Raw genomic sequence first — 16,870 nt, 5'->3', positions numbered from 1 at the left:
GTTCTGGGTATTTGTTCTGTTGTGTTTATGTTGTGTTACGATGCGGATGTTCTCCCGAAGTGTGTTTGTCATTCTTGTTTGGTGTGGGTTCACAGTGTGGCGCATATTTGTAACAGTGTTAAAGTTGTTTATACGGCCACCCTCAGTGTGACCTGTATGGCTGTTGACCAAGTACATTCACTTGTGTGTGTGTGTGAAAAGCCATAGATATTATGTGATTGGGCCGGCACGCAAAGGAAGTACCTTTAAGGTTTATTGGCGCTCTGTACTTCTCCGTACGTCCGTGTACACAGCGGTGTTTTAAAAAGTCATAATTATTACTTTTTGAAACCGATACCGATCATTTTGAAACCGATACCGATAATTTCCGATATTACATTTTAAAGCATTTATCGTCCGATAATATCGGCAGTCCGATATTATCGGACATCTCCACTAAGAATATTAGCACAAAGAATCTTTTTTTTTTTTTTTTTTTTTTTAAAGAACAGACCATAAAGAAACAGGAGCCAAAATGTTTTTAAATACTACAACAAATCTGCGGAGTTGTTTGATACTATACTTAAATGAAACTTTTAATGAATATAAGAAGGACATACTATGTTTTTTTTTAATAATTCCATCATATTGGACATGAGGATTGTTTATAGAAGTATTTATTAAATAAAATGTTATATCGTGCAAAAACCGAGAACAATTAAAAGCTTAGCTACTGTTTGCAATTTATTTGCAGTTGCTTTCAATACTGAATTTTTTGACATTTTTTTTATCCGATATTACATTTACTATAAACTATATTCATTAAATATATTTAGCAAATAAGAAATGCAAGATTGAAATATTTCATTTTGCGTGTAGTAAATATGTAAAATATTTTAAAAAATAATAGTTAAATTAGAATGTACTGTACAGTATATGCCTTTTTCACCAATGTCATTTTGTTATGAGATCATTTGTTAAATACTTTCAGTCAAAATACCTCTTTAGTGTTGTAAATAGTGCATACATAGCAGCAATTTATTTATATTTCATAGAAAGGTTTACATTTGAAAGCGATGTTTTTGTCATATTTTACTACAGAATATAAGAAGTGTGAAGTGAAGTGAATTATATTTATATAGCGCTTTTCTCTAGTGACTCAAAGCGCTTTACATAGTGAAAACCCAATATCTAAGTTACATTTAAACCAGTGTGGGTGGCACTGGGAGCAGGTGGGTAAAGTGTCTTGCCCAAGGACACAACGGCAGTGACTTGGATGGCGGAAGCGGGGATCGAACCTGCAACCCTCAGGTTGATGGCACGGACACTCTACCAACCGAGCTATACCGCCCCAATAAGACAACTCTGGATATATCACAGCCTTTATTTTTCAAGACGTATTTTTGGAAGAATATTTTTCCAGATGTAATCAAAGACAAATGTGTCTTTTTTTCTGTCATATTTTTGATATTAGTGAAAAAACTAGTCATAGATTACAACAAAAATAAAACATTGTTTCATTGATCATCATTATCATTTTTCTATGTATTTATCTGTCCTAACAAATAAAAGAAACATAATGATAAAGACATGATTTATCTGTCTTTAACAAATACATACATTAAATAATAATAATAATATTGATATTGATGATCATTGAAACACCCATCAAACTGTCAAACAGCTATGAATAATGACATTATTTTTGTGTTGCAATCTATGATTATTTTTTTCACTAATATTACAAACATGGTTAATAAAAAAAATACATCTATTTTTGATTACATCTTAAAAATATGTTTCCGAAAACATGTCTTTAAAAAATAGTATATTCAGGGTTGTTTTATATTCTGGATCAATATGGTTGGCAGTAAAATATGACAAGAAATCCCTTTTAATTAAAAACAAACAAACCGAAATGTAAATAAATTGTCAGTTTCATGACAATTTCATTGGTCATCATCATTATTATTTTAATTCATTTGTTAGGGACATATACAGTACATACATAAATACTGATGATCAATGAAAACAGTTTGATGACTGTTTTATTGATCATCATGATTATTTTGTATGTATTTATTTTAGGGACAAATCAATAAAAAATGAGAATAATAATAATGATCAATGAAACAGACATCATTTTATTTCATTGATCATTATTATTTTAAGTATTTTTGTGCCACCTGCTAGTTTGCATGTATACATCACAACTATATTATAGTGCAGTGGTTCTTAACCTTGTTGGAGGTACCGAACCCCACCAGTTTCATATGCGCCTTCACCGAACCCTTCTTTAGTGAAAAATATATATATACCTGTACCGTATATATTTTTTTCAAATTCAAGACAGAGTTATATGTGTTTGGTAACACTTTAGTATGGGAAACATATTCTAAGTAACAAAGACTTAATTTAGAGTTTTTTGGACACCAGGGGAACATATTTTAAGTAACAAAGACTTAATTTAGAGTTATTTGGTTAGGGTTAGAGGGTTAGGGCCAGGGTTAGAGGGTTAGGGTTATAATGAGGCCATGCCGAATAAGGCATTAATAAGTACAATTATGACTAGTTAAGAGCCAATGTTACTAATTTGCATGTTAATAAGCAACTAATTAATGGTGAATATATGTTTTTTTTACTGGTGCACAAAATGAACCGTGCATGAACATCACCTTGTTCAAAGAACAAAACCAACACAGTGCATAAACTCACAACAAATTACACACCTGCAAATCAGTCTGACTTCTGCTGTTGCCGTATCCTTAATACGCCGATAGGGAGAAGTTTTTATTTACACGATGAGTCGGGTGTGTCTTGACCTCCGCCGAACCCCTGAGCCCGACTCACCGAACCCATAGGGTTCGATCGAACCCAGGTTAAGAACCACTGTTCTAGTGTATACTTCATATTTAGCAATATAGTCATTATGGTATATTATATTACAAAAAAAAAACGATATATAAATGCCACTGCGGTGTACACTAGATTGTCAAATTTAACCCCAACATTTGCCCTTTTGAGATTTTAGCAACATGTTGAAATTATGCATTTCGATGCTATCTTTAAGTTGATTTGACACATGGAGGTTTTTTCCCACTCCAGACTAGGCCCCCTTAGGAGCCTAGTCTAGATTGTATTTTTTTACTCATCTTCTTCCCCAGCGTTTTACCTTTTTCTTATCTTTTACGGGGCGCCTTTGGCGACCCATCAGCGTTCCTGTTCTGTAACCCTGTACACTGTTTGTTTGTCTAATCTTGAACGGGTTTGTGCTGAAAACATAGTTTCGTTGTACTTGTGCAATGACAATAAAGTCCTATCCTATCCTATGTACTGTAACAACGCTGTTGAGCTCGGTATAAACACATCATCAGCATAAAACTGCAAATGACTTTTTTTCCCCTCCCACACACCTAATATCGAACACAGGAGATTCTGAACCACTGTTTCGATGACATCGAGCGATTCATGGTGCGCTTGCAGCATACGGCCGAGGCCCAGAGTATTCTCAGCCAGAGGATGAAGAGAAGCAGGAAGAGCAAGACGAAGAGCCAAGAAGGTGAGCAATGCATCTAACCTGCAAGCTGCTGATGAAGGACCACCGATGTACTGCAGTAGAATTAACAGCAACTCTTCTGGGAGGCTACAGGGAAGACAACAAAAATAGATTATTTTTATTTGTAGAATTACGAAATAATGTGCACAAGAACAAAGATATCATATAATCTTAAACCCAACATTATTCCTATATTTACCCCCCTTTTAGGAAAAGTTTTTTTTTTTATTGTAGGAATCAATACATCTTATGCAGAAATGACACAAAAAAGTGGCAAGACTTAATGATGTACTGTTTTTATATTGTCAAAATGTGAAGAACATGCTAAAATGCTTCATACTCTTTCTGAAAGTGCGCATTGTATCCAATATTTTAATCTAAGTAGTTGCCAAGTATTCTTTAGATTGTGCTAAATGTCACCACGCTCCTTTGGAAAGGTGCAAAAATACTCTTGTCTCCTCAAAATTGTCAGATACAAATATTTTTTATATTTTGTATAACTGAAAGTTTGGCCAGGGTATGGAAACTAGAAAAGCACTCAGGAGAACATAAGTACTGACCCTCTTTATCTATATTGGTCACATTTGTAAACTAACATCTATGCATTGTTAATTGAGAAATCAAAGAAAATGGTGATTCATCTCTAAGTAACAATGCCAACCAAAATGTATTCACACCTCACATTCACACCAAAAGCGTTGCCTTCCAGACGTTTTGAGGACTCCGCTTCGGTAGTTTTTATAATCCTGCTGCACAAACAAACACAAATATTACAGTAGTACTTAAATTTACAAGTTTACAAGAAATTGGTTCTGTGACGGAGCTCTTAACACTTCTATCTTAAATCAATGTCTCCCTTTGAAATGAATAGAAATCAATTTAATTGCGCCCACAAAAAAAACACAATTTAACATGCCTTTATGATAAATATTTTATAAAAAAATATATACAATAGAATGTACTACTAACGACTACAGTAGTTTTATGAAGTAATGTAGTATTAATGTACAACATTTACTTTGGATTGTAAACATTTACTGTATTTCCGTCCAGCTGCTTCTCAGTCAAACACACTATCAGCAGCTTCTCCATATTTTCATGGATAAATGTTTACAGTTCAGATATTATTTTAACATCCTTGGCTGGCGTTAGACTCATTCTGCTTCAGTGTGGTGCAGACTAGCAGTGATACGCTCCAATTGCTACATTGGCGACATGTTGAGCCATGTTTTTGATTATTTCTTTATTGAATATCATCCGCTTTTTCTTCCCATGCATGGAGAAACAAAGTTACTGTATGTCAATTTCTAGCTTTAAGCTAATGATAGCGAGTAAGACCAGATGTTTTGGGCGAACCTGACGATGTTCAGTGACATTTGCTACGCCAACAAATTGCGGGGATGCTTGTAACTCAAATTATTTCTTGTAATTTAAAGCATAACGATTAGCTCTTATCTTTAAACACTAAATTGAGGTACCACTGGATCATAAACATAACCTGCAGTCATGTGGGAAAAAAATATATATATTAGTGGCGCCCCCTATAGCTTGTGCTCAAATTGTTTTGGAAGACATGCTAGCATAGTTGTAATACAAATATCCTGTAAAACTGGTTAAGTGCATGTAGCGCTAAATTTGACCGGCACAGGCCGATAAAGCTAAACCTTGGTTTTAATTGTGTTAAACCACACGTGAGCCATGTTTGCTGTGTGTATTAGCACTAAAGCTTCTATTTTATTTATGTAATGTTTGTATTTTCAGTCTTACAAATCTAAATAAAGGAAGGCGTAAAAAAAAATAAAACTGAGGAAGAAAAATAATTCAAAAGAAGGAACATCAAGCATCAACAAAACGCAGCTTCTGCTTCTTCATGCTGTTAACTATCTGTCTAGCTGTACATGCTATCAACGAGTAGCGATGGCAGAATAATACATTTATTGACAGTGCAGTGTGAAAGCTGATGTGTTTATATATGTATATATATATATATATGTGTATATATATATAAAATATATATATATATACATACATACAGTATATATATGTGTAAATATATACATATATGTATATATACATGCATACATATATGTATATGTACAAACCCCGTTTCCATATGAGTTGGGAAATTGTGTTAGATGTAAATATAAACGGAATACAATGATTTGCAAATCATTTTCAAACCATATTCAGTTGAATATGCTACAAAGACAACATATTTGATGTTCAAACTGATAAACTTTTTTTTTGTTGCAAATAATCATTAACTTTAGAATTTGATGCCAGCAACACGTGACAAAGAAGTTGGGAAAGGTGGCAATAAATACTGATAAAGTTGAGGAATGCTCATCAAACACTCATTTGGAACATCCCACAGGTGTGCAGGCTAATTGGGAACAGGTGGGTGCCATGATTGGGTATAAAAACAGCTTCCCAAAAAATGCTCAGTCTTTCACAAGAAAGGATGGGGCGAGGTACACCCCTTTGTCCACAACTGCGTGAGCAACTAGTCAAACAGTTTAAGAACAACGTTTCTCAAAGTGCAATTGCAAGAAATTTAGGGATTTCAACATCTACGGTCCATAATATCATCAAAAGGTTCAGAGAATCTGGAGAAATCACTCCAGATTGTTGGCCGGAAGCCAACATTGAATGACCGTGACCTTCGATCCCTCAGACGGCACTGTATCAAAAACCGACATCAATCTCTAAAGGATATCACCACATGGGCTCAGGAACACTTCAGAAAACCACTGTCACTAAATACAGTTCGTCGCTACATCTGTAAGTGCAAGTTAAAGCTCTACTATGCAAAGCGAAAGCCATTAACTTGCACTTAACAACATCATCATCAACAACATCCAGAAACGCCGCCGGCTTCTCTGGGCCCGAGATCATCTAAGATGGACTCATGCAAAGTGGAAAAGTGTTCTGTGGTCTGACGAGTCCACATTTCAAATAGTTTTTGGAAATATTCGACATCGTGTCATCCGGACCAAAGAGGAAGCGAACCATCCAGACTGTTATCGGCGCAAAGTTCAAAAGCCAGCATCTGTGATGGTATGGGGGTGCATTAGTGCCCAAGGCATGGGTAACTTACACATCTGTGAAGGCACCATTAATGCTGAAAGGTACATACAGGTTTTGGAACAACATATGCTGCCATCTAAGCGCCGTCTTTTTCATGGACGCCCCTGCTTATTTCAGCAAGACAATGCCAAGCCACATTCAGCACGTGTTACAACAGCGTGGCTTCGTAAAAAAAGAGTGCGGGTACTTTCCTTACCCGCCCGCAGTCCAGACCTGTCTCTCATTGAAAATGTGTGGCGCATTATGAAGCGTAAAATACGACAGCGGAGACCCCAGACTGTTGAACGACTGAACCTCTACATAAAACAAGAATGGGAAAGAATTCCACTTTCAAAGCTTCAACAATTAATTTCCTGAGTTCCCAAATGTTTATTGAGTGTGGTGAACATGCCATTTCCCAACTACTTTGGCACGTGTTGCAGCCATGAAATTCTAAGTTAATTATTATTTGCAAAAAAAAAAAAAGTTAATGAGTTTGATCATCAAATATCTTGTCTTTGTAGTGCATTCAATTGAATATGGGTTGAAAAGGATTTGCAAATCATTGTATTCCGTTTATATTTACATCTAACACAATTCCCTAACTCATATGGAAACGGGGTTTGTATAAAAGAAGAAAAAAAAGTTTGGGGGTCCTTGGCCAGAAAACGTTGAAGACCCCTGCCCTAAAGGTGTGTACTATTGAGCAGTGCCTTGAGATTAGTGAGACATTTCAAGTCAGTCTGACTATTAGGGTAATTTTTTTGCGCCACCCCTTGGTGTATTTGTCAGAAAATAATAGCTCAGGCTAAACAGGGGAGGTACATGGATTGACACATTTCCAGCCGAGTTAATGTATTTCAGTCATGTTGTCCTTTTTAGGGCCTCAGTTTCTATCATTTGTGACTTCTTACTATCAAGCTGTGCTCTTTGTCTGGCAGATGACTTGTTGACCGTGAAAGCCGTTCCTCCGGCAGAGGAGGAATTTGTGGACCTGTTCCAGAAATTCAAGTACTCCTTCAGTCTACTGGTGAGATGGAACAAGTGATTACTAAACTTCTGGTTACTCTCGAAATGTCAGAATGAGATTGTTCCATGACACGTATTTCCTGGTCCATTCAGGATCGTCTCAAGTCGTCTATAACAAAACCGGACGCGCCAGAGCTGCTGCATCACGTCTTTTTGCCTCTGAACCTGGTGAGTCCGTCTCAAGTTTAGGGTGATGACTTCTTTCTCTCGCTCTGTTTATGACTGGCGACATCTGCATGTGTTCCAGATCGTAAAAACTACAGGTGGGCCAGCTTTAGGTGGGTCAGTGATCAGTCCTGCTCTGACCAATGGGGCTGTTTCGCTACTGGAGGAACACCTGACTAAGGAGGAAAAAGAATTGTGGACTGAATTAGGACCCTTCTGGACGTCACCTTGGTATGTCTGTGTCCACCTGGTTGGCTCGAACATGCATACATTGCAATCACAATGTAATGGAAATATGTGATGCACAATGTCATAATACATCACACATTTCCAGTTGTTTTGTTACAGCATGAAAAGGAGTAGGAAGAAGCAGAGCTTATTTAATCCTACCCCTTTTCGTATCATAGCCGTTTTATCCCCTTTGTTTGTTCTTTATTTGTAACACAACAGTGAATCAATAAATAAATACATTTACAATAAGCAAGGAAACAATTATAAAATACAAAAATAAGTATTAGACATATGAACATAAACACAATATTTTAAGTTCTCATAAATGAATAGTTAAGTAATTTATGGTTCACATAGACAGGAGTTGGCAAACCAAAATGTTGAAAGAGCCATATTGAACTAAAAATAAAAATAAAAAATCTGTTGGGAGCCGCAAACAATTTAAAGCCTTATATAAGTGTTATAATGAAGGCAACACATGATGTAAGTGTCAATATTAGCTATATTAGCCTACTATCAAAATGACTTTAAAAGTCGAATATACTGTGAGTGTTATAATGAAGGCAACACATGATATAAGTGTCTATATTAGCCTACTATCAAAGGCTGACGCAAATCTTCGTTGACAGACATGTTGTATTTAAATTTTTATTCTACACATTTTTGCGACATTGGATATCATTAGTAAAATGAAGGCTTCTCAGAGGGTGAGATAACTCCTGGAAATGAATGGCCAAAGGTATAGATGTGTGTGTCCAAGTTTAAGGAAACGGCAGGCTGTCTTCTTCTAATGGATTTAATACAATCTTTGCAAGCTAGGTAACGTTTGCTTTGGTCTGGAACAACATGGCACACAAACAACTATCAGAAATGCAGCCTATATTACATACAGATAATGTTTCATGAAATGCAAATATAAATTAGATACAGAGAGGACATAAGTGAAGGGAATTAAATTATCTTAAATATACCTACAAACGAGGCATAATGATGCAATATGTACATGCAATTAGCTTAAATAGCATGCTAGCATCGATTAGCTTGCAGTCATGGATTGACCAAATATGCCGGATAAGCACTCCAGCAAATTAAATAAATCAACAAAGCTCACTTTTGTGCGTTCACGCACAGCATAAAATGTTTGGTGGACAAAATGAGACAAAGAAGGAGTGGCATAAAACACATCTTTCTGTGGCAGCATCAGAGAAAGTTGTACATGTATACAAACTACGATGAGTTCAAGGACAAAACAGTGCTTGCCAAACACTCTCATCAGTGAAGCATGTATAACATAAACAGTGGGATTTCTAACAATTAGGAAGGTTTGTGTCATATTTGTTCTCCTACAGAAAATATATTAAAACAAAAATATATTTTTTTCTTCATCTTTCTCCATTTTCACACATCTCTTAAAGAGGTCCAGGGAGCCACTAGAGCGGCGCTAAAGAGCATGCGGCTCTGGAGCTGCGGGTTGCTGACCCCCGACCTAGGAGATGAATTATCTAATTTAAAAAAAAGGTTCAATATGTTTATGAGGATTCCTTCTCTTTGTACTTTGTGAACAATTGTAGTTTGGACTGCATCTTATTAGTACATTGTTTGACTTCTTTGCTTAATCCATTCCATAGTTTAATTCCACATACTGATATACTAAATGTTTAAGTGTTATACGTACATACACATGTTTTAAATGAGATGTTCCTCTGTTATATTTCTCCTCTTTTGTTGAGAAGAATTGTTGTACATTCTCGGGTAGCAAGTTATAGTTTGCTTTGTACATAATTTTAGCTTTTTGCAAATGCACCAAGTCGTTGAATTTCAATATTTTTGACATGATATATAAAGGGTTTGAATGTTCTCTGTACCCAACATCATGTATTATTCTAATTGATCTCTTTTGTAACACCGGTAATGCATGAAGGGTACTTTTGTAGTTATTTCCCCATATTTCCGCACAATAACTCAGACATGGTGACACTAGCAAGCAGTAGAGTGGAGTGTGTGACAAAACTCTAAAAATCCTGACCTCTTCCTCCAGTTCCCAGCTCAGCGTGTCCGTCCCTCTCTACTCACCTGTCTTCCTGGATGGATGGCAACCACAGGCGTTCGACCCGTCTGGTTTGCCTTTGGAAGATCCCGTCGGGTCGCAGCACAAACAAGACGCTCAGCAGGGTCGCGATCACACGATTGGAGGCGTTTTTGAAGAAGCAGACGAAGTGTGAGTCTGTGGATGTTGGAAAAAGTGTAAACACTCACAAAAGTGAATTGCAGGGGCGTCTGGGATTATTATACTAGGGGTGTCCAGATCTGATTTTGATATCGTGCAAAGCTGAACAGAGTTAACATCTACATGTCCTCCAAGAAGCACAAGGATGGTGTTTTCTTGTATTTTATAGAAGTCATTTACAAAAGGTAAACATGGTAGGCCACTAGGAACGAGCATCTACGCAACAGCTTAGCACATCATAGCAAACCAGCTAGACATACGTAATAAGAGTCCACAAATGAATAATATCTAAAACATTTGTCAATATAAACAAGTCACAAATGATTAGAGTTGCAAACTACTCACAGATTCAGAGTATCCAATGCAGAAGCCTATGAGAAAGTATCTAGTAACAAACTCAACTTCCTATGTCCTGACCTTAACTTCATGAATTATTTGGCCACTAGGTGTTGCCAAAAAATAATTGACGGCATAAGTCTATTCCAGGCAGTTAATAATTAATTTTACTTGATCAAGCCTTTTCTACATTATACACTACAAAATAACACAAGTATGTCAATCAATCATACAATCAATGTTTATTTATATAGCCCTAAATCACAAGTGTCTCAAAGGGCTGCACAAGGCACAATGACATCCTCAGTTCAGATCCCACATCAGGGCAAGGAAAAACTCAACCCAGTGGGATGACAATGAGAAACCTTGGAGAGGACCGCAGATGTGGGTGACCCCCCACCTAGGGCGACCGGTGCAATGGACGTCGAGTGGATCTAGTGTGATTTCTGCTGATATTGTATTGGATCAATATTGGTATCAATATTAAGACTCCAATATCGGTATGGTCCATCCATCCATCCATTTTCTACCGCTTGTCCCGTTCGGGGTCGCAAGGGTTGCTGGAGCCTATCTCAGCTGCACATGGGCGGAAGGCGGGGTACACCCTGGTATGATATCGGAATTAAAAAAACTAATTCTACCGATGTATATGAATAAAAAATTCTATATAATATATGCATTATATAATATTATGTATATAATTTTTATAATTTTTTTTTTTTTTTTTACTTGTAAACCTATAGCAAGGGTCACTAAAAACATATTTATGGACCGAAAATGGGCCCTGTCTTTTGCCTTAGTGCATACGTTTTATTAGGACCAAATGTACATGGCGTCATGCACCATTACACCATAAAAGGTATGTGAAATCTGTCATGTAGTTTTTGCATACATAAACCAGGGGATACCATACCTCTTTGGCAGAGGTAACAATCAGCCTTTGGCATCAAAATCAATGGAATCAAGCTCAAAGAGATCTGTACAACGTGTGACTCCCAAAAAAAACATCAGTGACAACAATTGTCAACAATGTTATTGACAAATATGAATTTGTATGTTCTCTGCGTGGGTTCCCTCCGGGTACTCCGGCGTTCCTCCCACCTCTAAAGACATGCACCTAGAGATAGGTTGATTGGCAACATTAAATGGTCCCTAGTGTGTGAATGTTGTCTGTCTATCTGTGTTGGCCCTGCGATGAGGTGGCGACTTGTCCGGGGTGTACCCCGCCTACCGCCCGAATGCAGGTGAGATAGGCTCCAGCACTACCCCCCACCCTGAGAGGGACAAGCGGTAGAAAATGGATGGATGGATGGAGTATTGATTGATTATTCAGCCTTAAGCTTGCAGTATTGGGCAGCCTAAAAGGGTCATATTATGATGTTTTTTTCCTATATTTAAAACACTTCCTTGTGGTCTACATAACACGTAAATTGGGCTCTTTGGTCAAAAATTTTGCATACAAACCCCATTTCCATATGAGTTGGGAAATTGTGTTAGATGTAAATATAAACGGAATACAATGATTTGCAAATCCTTTTCAACCCATATTCAATTGAATGCACTACAAAGACAACACATTTGATGTTCAAACTTATAAACTTTATTTTCTTTTTGCAAATAATAATTAACTTAGAATTTCATGGCTGCAACACGTGCCAAAGTAGTTGGGAAAGGGCATGTTCACCACTGTGTTACATGGCCTTTCCTTTCAACAACCCTCAGTAAACGTTTGGGAACTAAGGAGACACATATTTTAAGCTTCTCAGGTGGAATTATTTCCCATTCTTGCTTGATGTACAGCTTAAGTTGTTCAACAGTCCGGGGGTCTCCGTTGTGGTATTTTAGGCTTCATAATGTGCCACACTTTTTCAATGGGAGACAGGTCTGGACTACAGGCAGGCCAGTCTAGTACCCGCACTCTTTTACTATGAAGCCACGTTGATGTAACACGTGGCTTGGCATTGTCTTGCTGAAATAAGCAGGGGCGTCCATGGTAACGTTGCTTGGATGGCAACATATGTTTCTCCAAAACTTGTATGTACCTTTCAGCATTAATGGCGCCTTCACAGATGTGTAAGTTACCCATGTCTTGGGCACTAATACACCCCATACCATCACAGATGCTGGCTTTTCAACTTTGCGCCTATAACAATCCGGATGGTTCTTTTCCTCTTTGGTCCGGAGGACAGGACCTCCACAGTTTCCAAAAACAATTTGAAATGTGGACTCGTCAGACCACAGAACACTTTTCCACTTTGTATCAGTCCATCTTAGATGAGCTCAGGCCCAGCGAAGCCGACGGCGTTTCTGGGTGTTGTTGATAAACGGTTTTCGCCTTGCATAGAAGAGTTTTAACTTGCACTTACAGATGTAGCGACCAACTGTAGTTACTGATAGTGGGTTTCTGAAGTGTTCCTGAGCCCATGTGATGATATCCTTTACACACTGATGTCGCTTGTTGATGCAGTACAGCCTGAGGGATCGAAGGTCACAGGTTTAGCTGCTTACGTGCAGTGATTTCTCCAGATTCTCTGAAACCTTTGAGGATATTACGGACCGTAGATGGTGAAATCCCTAAATTCCTTGCAATAGCTGGTTGAGAAAGGTTTTTCTTAAACTGTTCAACAATTTGCTCACGCATTTGTTGACAAAGTGGTGACCCTCGCCCCATCCTTGTTTGTGAATGACTGAGCATTTCATGGAATCTACTTTTATACCCAATCATGGCACCCACCTGTTCCCAATTTGCCTGTTCACCTGTGCGATGTTCCAAATAAGTGTTTGATGAGCATTCCTCAACTTTATCAGTATTTATTGCCACCTTTCCCAACTTCTTTGTCACGTGTTGCTGGCATCAAATTCTAAAGTTAATGATTATTTGCAAAAAAAAAAAAGTTTATCAGTTTGAACATCAAATATGTTGTCTTTGTAGCATATTCAACTGAATATGGGTTGAAAATGTTGTGCAAATCATTGTATTCCATTTATATTTACATCTAACACAATTTCCCAACTCATATGGAAACGGGGTTTGTAGATTATGTTTTACAGACCATCTCGTCAAGGTGCACCGTTTTGTTTACGTGCCTCCACTTTGACTGCGTCCTCTCCCCGCCAGCCATGTTGTAGTTTTTAGCGCTTCCATATGCAGTCTACTGACAGACGTAAGTTACAACTATAAGCTACTTTGTATTAAGAAATGGCAACAAGGGAGGATGCATGTGCATATACGAGCCAGTCTGCCCCAAAACAAGAGGACAGAAAACATATCCCCCGTCATAGTACAGAGCAAAGTCCAAATGGCTCGTCTGGAGGAAGTATGAAGATAAGTTTATAATTATCTCTGCAATAACTCCACGGTTTGATTTCAAACTTTCGGGACTTGTGAGGACCCCAAATACACAAAAGCAGGTACCATCAAGAAAGAAGAGTTGGTTTTGCATAATCGGGGTCCTTTAACATAATAAGTTGTGACATACACCATTAAACATCAGTGTAATACTTTTTTATTTCCTCACTAAAATTGTGACATAAGATCAGGGATATGATGAATAACGCTTCAAAGATTTAAAAAGAAAAAAAATGCTAAATATGGATATCCAGCATAATCGTGTGAATGCTCCAAAGCATTCACACATATGGTTTTCTACACCAACATTTATCTATTTATTATTCAACTTCTTCTTCTTCTCCAGAATTTGGCACGCTCTACCTTCCACATTTTTCATCCGATTCAAACCGTTCCAACTTTAAACTGTTCAGCCTATTCGGGAATCGCGGGCTTTTCCTTGTCAAATTAAAAAAATCCCCAGATTTACGAGAGTTCCAGGTTTTTCGGGACATTTTTCCCATTCAAAATGAATTGGCCATTTTTCAAACTTTCACCATTTCTACATTTTTCAACCTATTCAAACCATTCTACCTTCAACATGTTCCACCATCCTGGACATTCAAACTACCCTTTTTCCATGTTAAAAAAAAATCCTGGATTTTCCAGAATTCCTAGTTTTCCAAAGCCCTATTTCCATTCTTTTTTCTGGCGACTCCTCCCCCCACATTTTTCAACACACTTCAACCGTTCCACTGTCAAAACATTTCTCTTAATTAGAACAAAAAACGAAGTTGCTTTTTGAACTGCAAAAATTCTCGTTTTTCCCCGAAATTCCATAATATCATTTCTCAATTCAACATGTTACTACTTCAACATTTCTAGACCGATTTGAAAAGTTCCAACACCAACCATTTCAACTCATTCAGACCATTCAAGTTTTTTACCATTTTCAAATAAATTCCCGCTTTTCCCCAAAATTTTGAAAATTCCCATTGAAATGAATGGAGCATTCTTCAAAGTTCCACAACTCCCATATTTGGGGCGGTATAGCTCGGTTGGTAGAGCGGCCGTGCCAGCAACTTGAGGGTTTCAGGTTCGATCCCTGCTTCTGCCATCCTAGTCACTGCCGTTGTGTCCTTGGGCAAGACACTTTGTCCACCTGCTCCCAGTGCCACCCACACTGGTTTAAAAGTAACTTATATATTGGGTTTCACTATGTAAAGCACTTTGAGTCACTAGAGAAAAGCGCTATATAAATTTAATTCACTTCACTTCACTTCAAAGTTCCACAACTCCCACATTTGTTATCCGATTCAAACCGTTCCAACTTCAAAATATTCACCCTGTTCAGGAATTGTGTGCTCTACTTCAACAATTCTACAAAAATTCCGGCATTGCAGCATTCACATGCAATTCCTTTAGGAATTGCCTCATCTAGGTTTATTTTTATTGTCAGCCATTTTTAGCTAAAAAATACAAACTAAAATGTTTTTTTTTTGTTTTTTTGTTTTTTTTACACAAAAGCTATCTAGTGTATGAATAAAGGTGGGCTTAACTACCATGTTGACCTGGATATAAGACGGCCACTCTTTTTCAAGAGACAGTCTTGGAAAGCACATTTTATTACGACAAATTTATAGATAACATATAAGGAAATTTTTAAGTTGTCTCGTCATTAACATCTTACCTCCTCCGAGTCTCTTCATTTCTCCATGGTCAACGGTGTGAATGAATATCTTTTATAGACTTTCTTTACTGGTAAAAAAATAAAAATGCTGTCTCTTATTGGGTCAATACGGTATAGAAAGGCTATTGTTGATTAATATGTGTGATGCAACACTGTCAATGTGATTCTAGAGAGGGAGAAGGGCTTCCACCGGTGGGTGAAAGACATTACTTCTGCAGTTACGACTTTGTTGCAAGAAACAGCAGTGAGCTCTCAGTGCTGCATGGAGAAACACTGGAGGTACAGTATTTACAAACTATAAAAATTCCAATAGATTGCCCTCAAGAATGTGACTGGCATCTTTGCGTCGTACCTGCTTCAGGTCATTGAGTCATCAAAGAGGTGGTGGAAGTGCCGCAATCGCTTTGGCCAGATCGGATTTGTTCCCTCCACCATCTTGGAACCACTGTCTGCTCTGAATAACAACTGTGAAGAAGACAAGCCAATGGTACATTGTATTACTTTCCACTCTGTTTCAATCATGCAAAACCTATATGCCTGGAGTGATGTGCAGATAGATACTGAAATATCGATACCGCAGATACCAGGGGCCGTATTTATCAAGCGTCTTAGAGTGCCATTTTACACTTAATATAAGTCCTGAAAATTTGCGAAATTTAGTCCTACTCTCAAACTTAAGAATAAAAGCTATTTATCAACTTTCTTAAGTCTAAGAATCACTCCTACTCTCCACGATATTTAAGATACCTTCAGAGGTGTCCTAAGTGGTTAGGAGTTGCCAGCGGGGGATGGCACTTAGGCGAGAGAGACATGCGTCAACGTTTAGGGAGCGGAAGGATGTCCTGGCTTTGTTTGATGACGAGCAGCTGATCAAACGGTATTGTTTAGACAGAGCGGGTATTAATTTTGTCACAGATTTAATAAGGGGCGTCATCTCATCAGCAACATCACGCAGCAGAGCTTTCACAGCAGAACTAAAGGTCATCACAATGCTTCGATATCTCGCCACTGGGAAAATGAATTGGAAAGAAAAGGAAACATTTATTTTTGATTCATTGCCAATATTGTTTGTTTGTTTTGTACTATTTTGTAGTTTATTGTCAAAATATACACTCCTGTTGTCCACTTAAATATTTCTAAGATATTTCTTTATTCTTAGACAAGGGATTCCCTTCCGTGATTGGTCATTTCTTTGGACACAGAAATGACGTCACCTAAAATTCCGTTTACGGCACATAGTAATGTTGTAATTCAGCCCTGAGT

At 37.6% G+C, this 16,870-nt stretch overlaps 1 protein-coding gene across 3 annotated transcripts in view; it reads left to right on the top strand.

Annotated features, from left to right (window-relative positions):
- eps8l1a (EPS8 signaling adaptor L1a) overlaps positions 1–16,870 on the top strand; it is a 43,590-nt gene that overhangs the window by 14,824 nt on the left and 11,896 nt on the right. For all 3 annotated transcript variants that reach the window (XM_061974034.2, XM_061974033.2, XM_061974032.2), the window contains 7 exons: positions 3,409–3,538; positions 7,543–7,631; positions 7,724–7,798; positions 7,878–8,026; positions 10,065–10,244; positions 15,778–15,886; positions 15,969–16,094. In XM_061974034.2, the coding sequence (XP_061830018.2) occupies positions 3,448–3,538; positions 7,543–7,631; positions 7,724–7,798; positions 7,878–8,026; positions 10,065–10,244; positions 15,778–15,886; positions 15,969–16,094 (819 nt within the window). In that variant the 5' untranslated portion in view covers positions 3,409–3,447. The remainder of the gene's footprint in view (positions 1–3,408; positions 3,539–7,542; positions 7,632–7,723; positions 7,799–7,877; positions 8,027–10,064; positions 10,245–15,777; positions 15,887–15,968; positions 16,095–16,870) is intronic.

Source organism: Nerophis lumbriciformis, linkage group LG22 (assembly GCF_033978685.3).
Source record: "Nerophis lumbriciformis linkage group LG22, RoL_Nlum_v2.1, whole genome shotgun sequence".
NCBI lineage: Eukaryota > Metazoa > Chordata > Actinopteri > Syngnathiformes > Syngnathidae > Nerophis > Nerophis lumbriciformis.
This window is presented reverse-complemented; position numbering and strand designations above follow the sequence as displayed.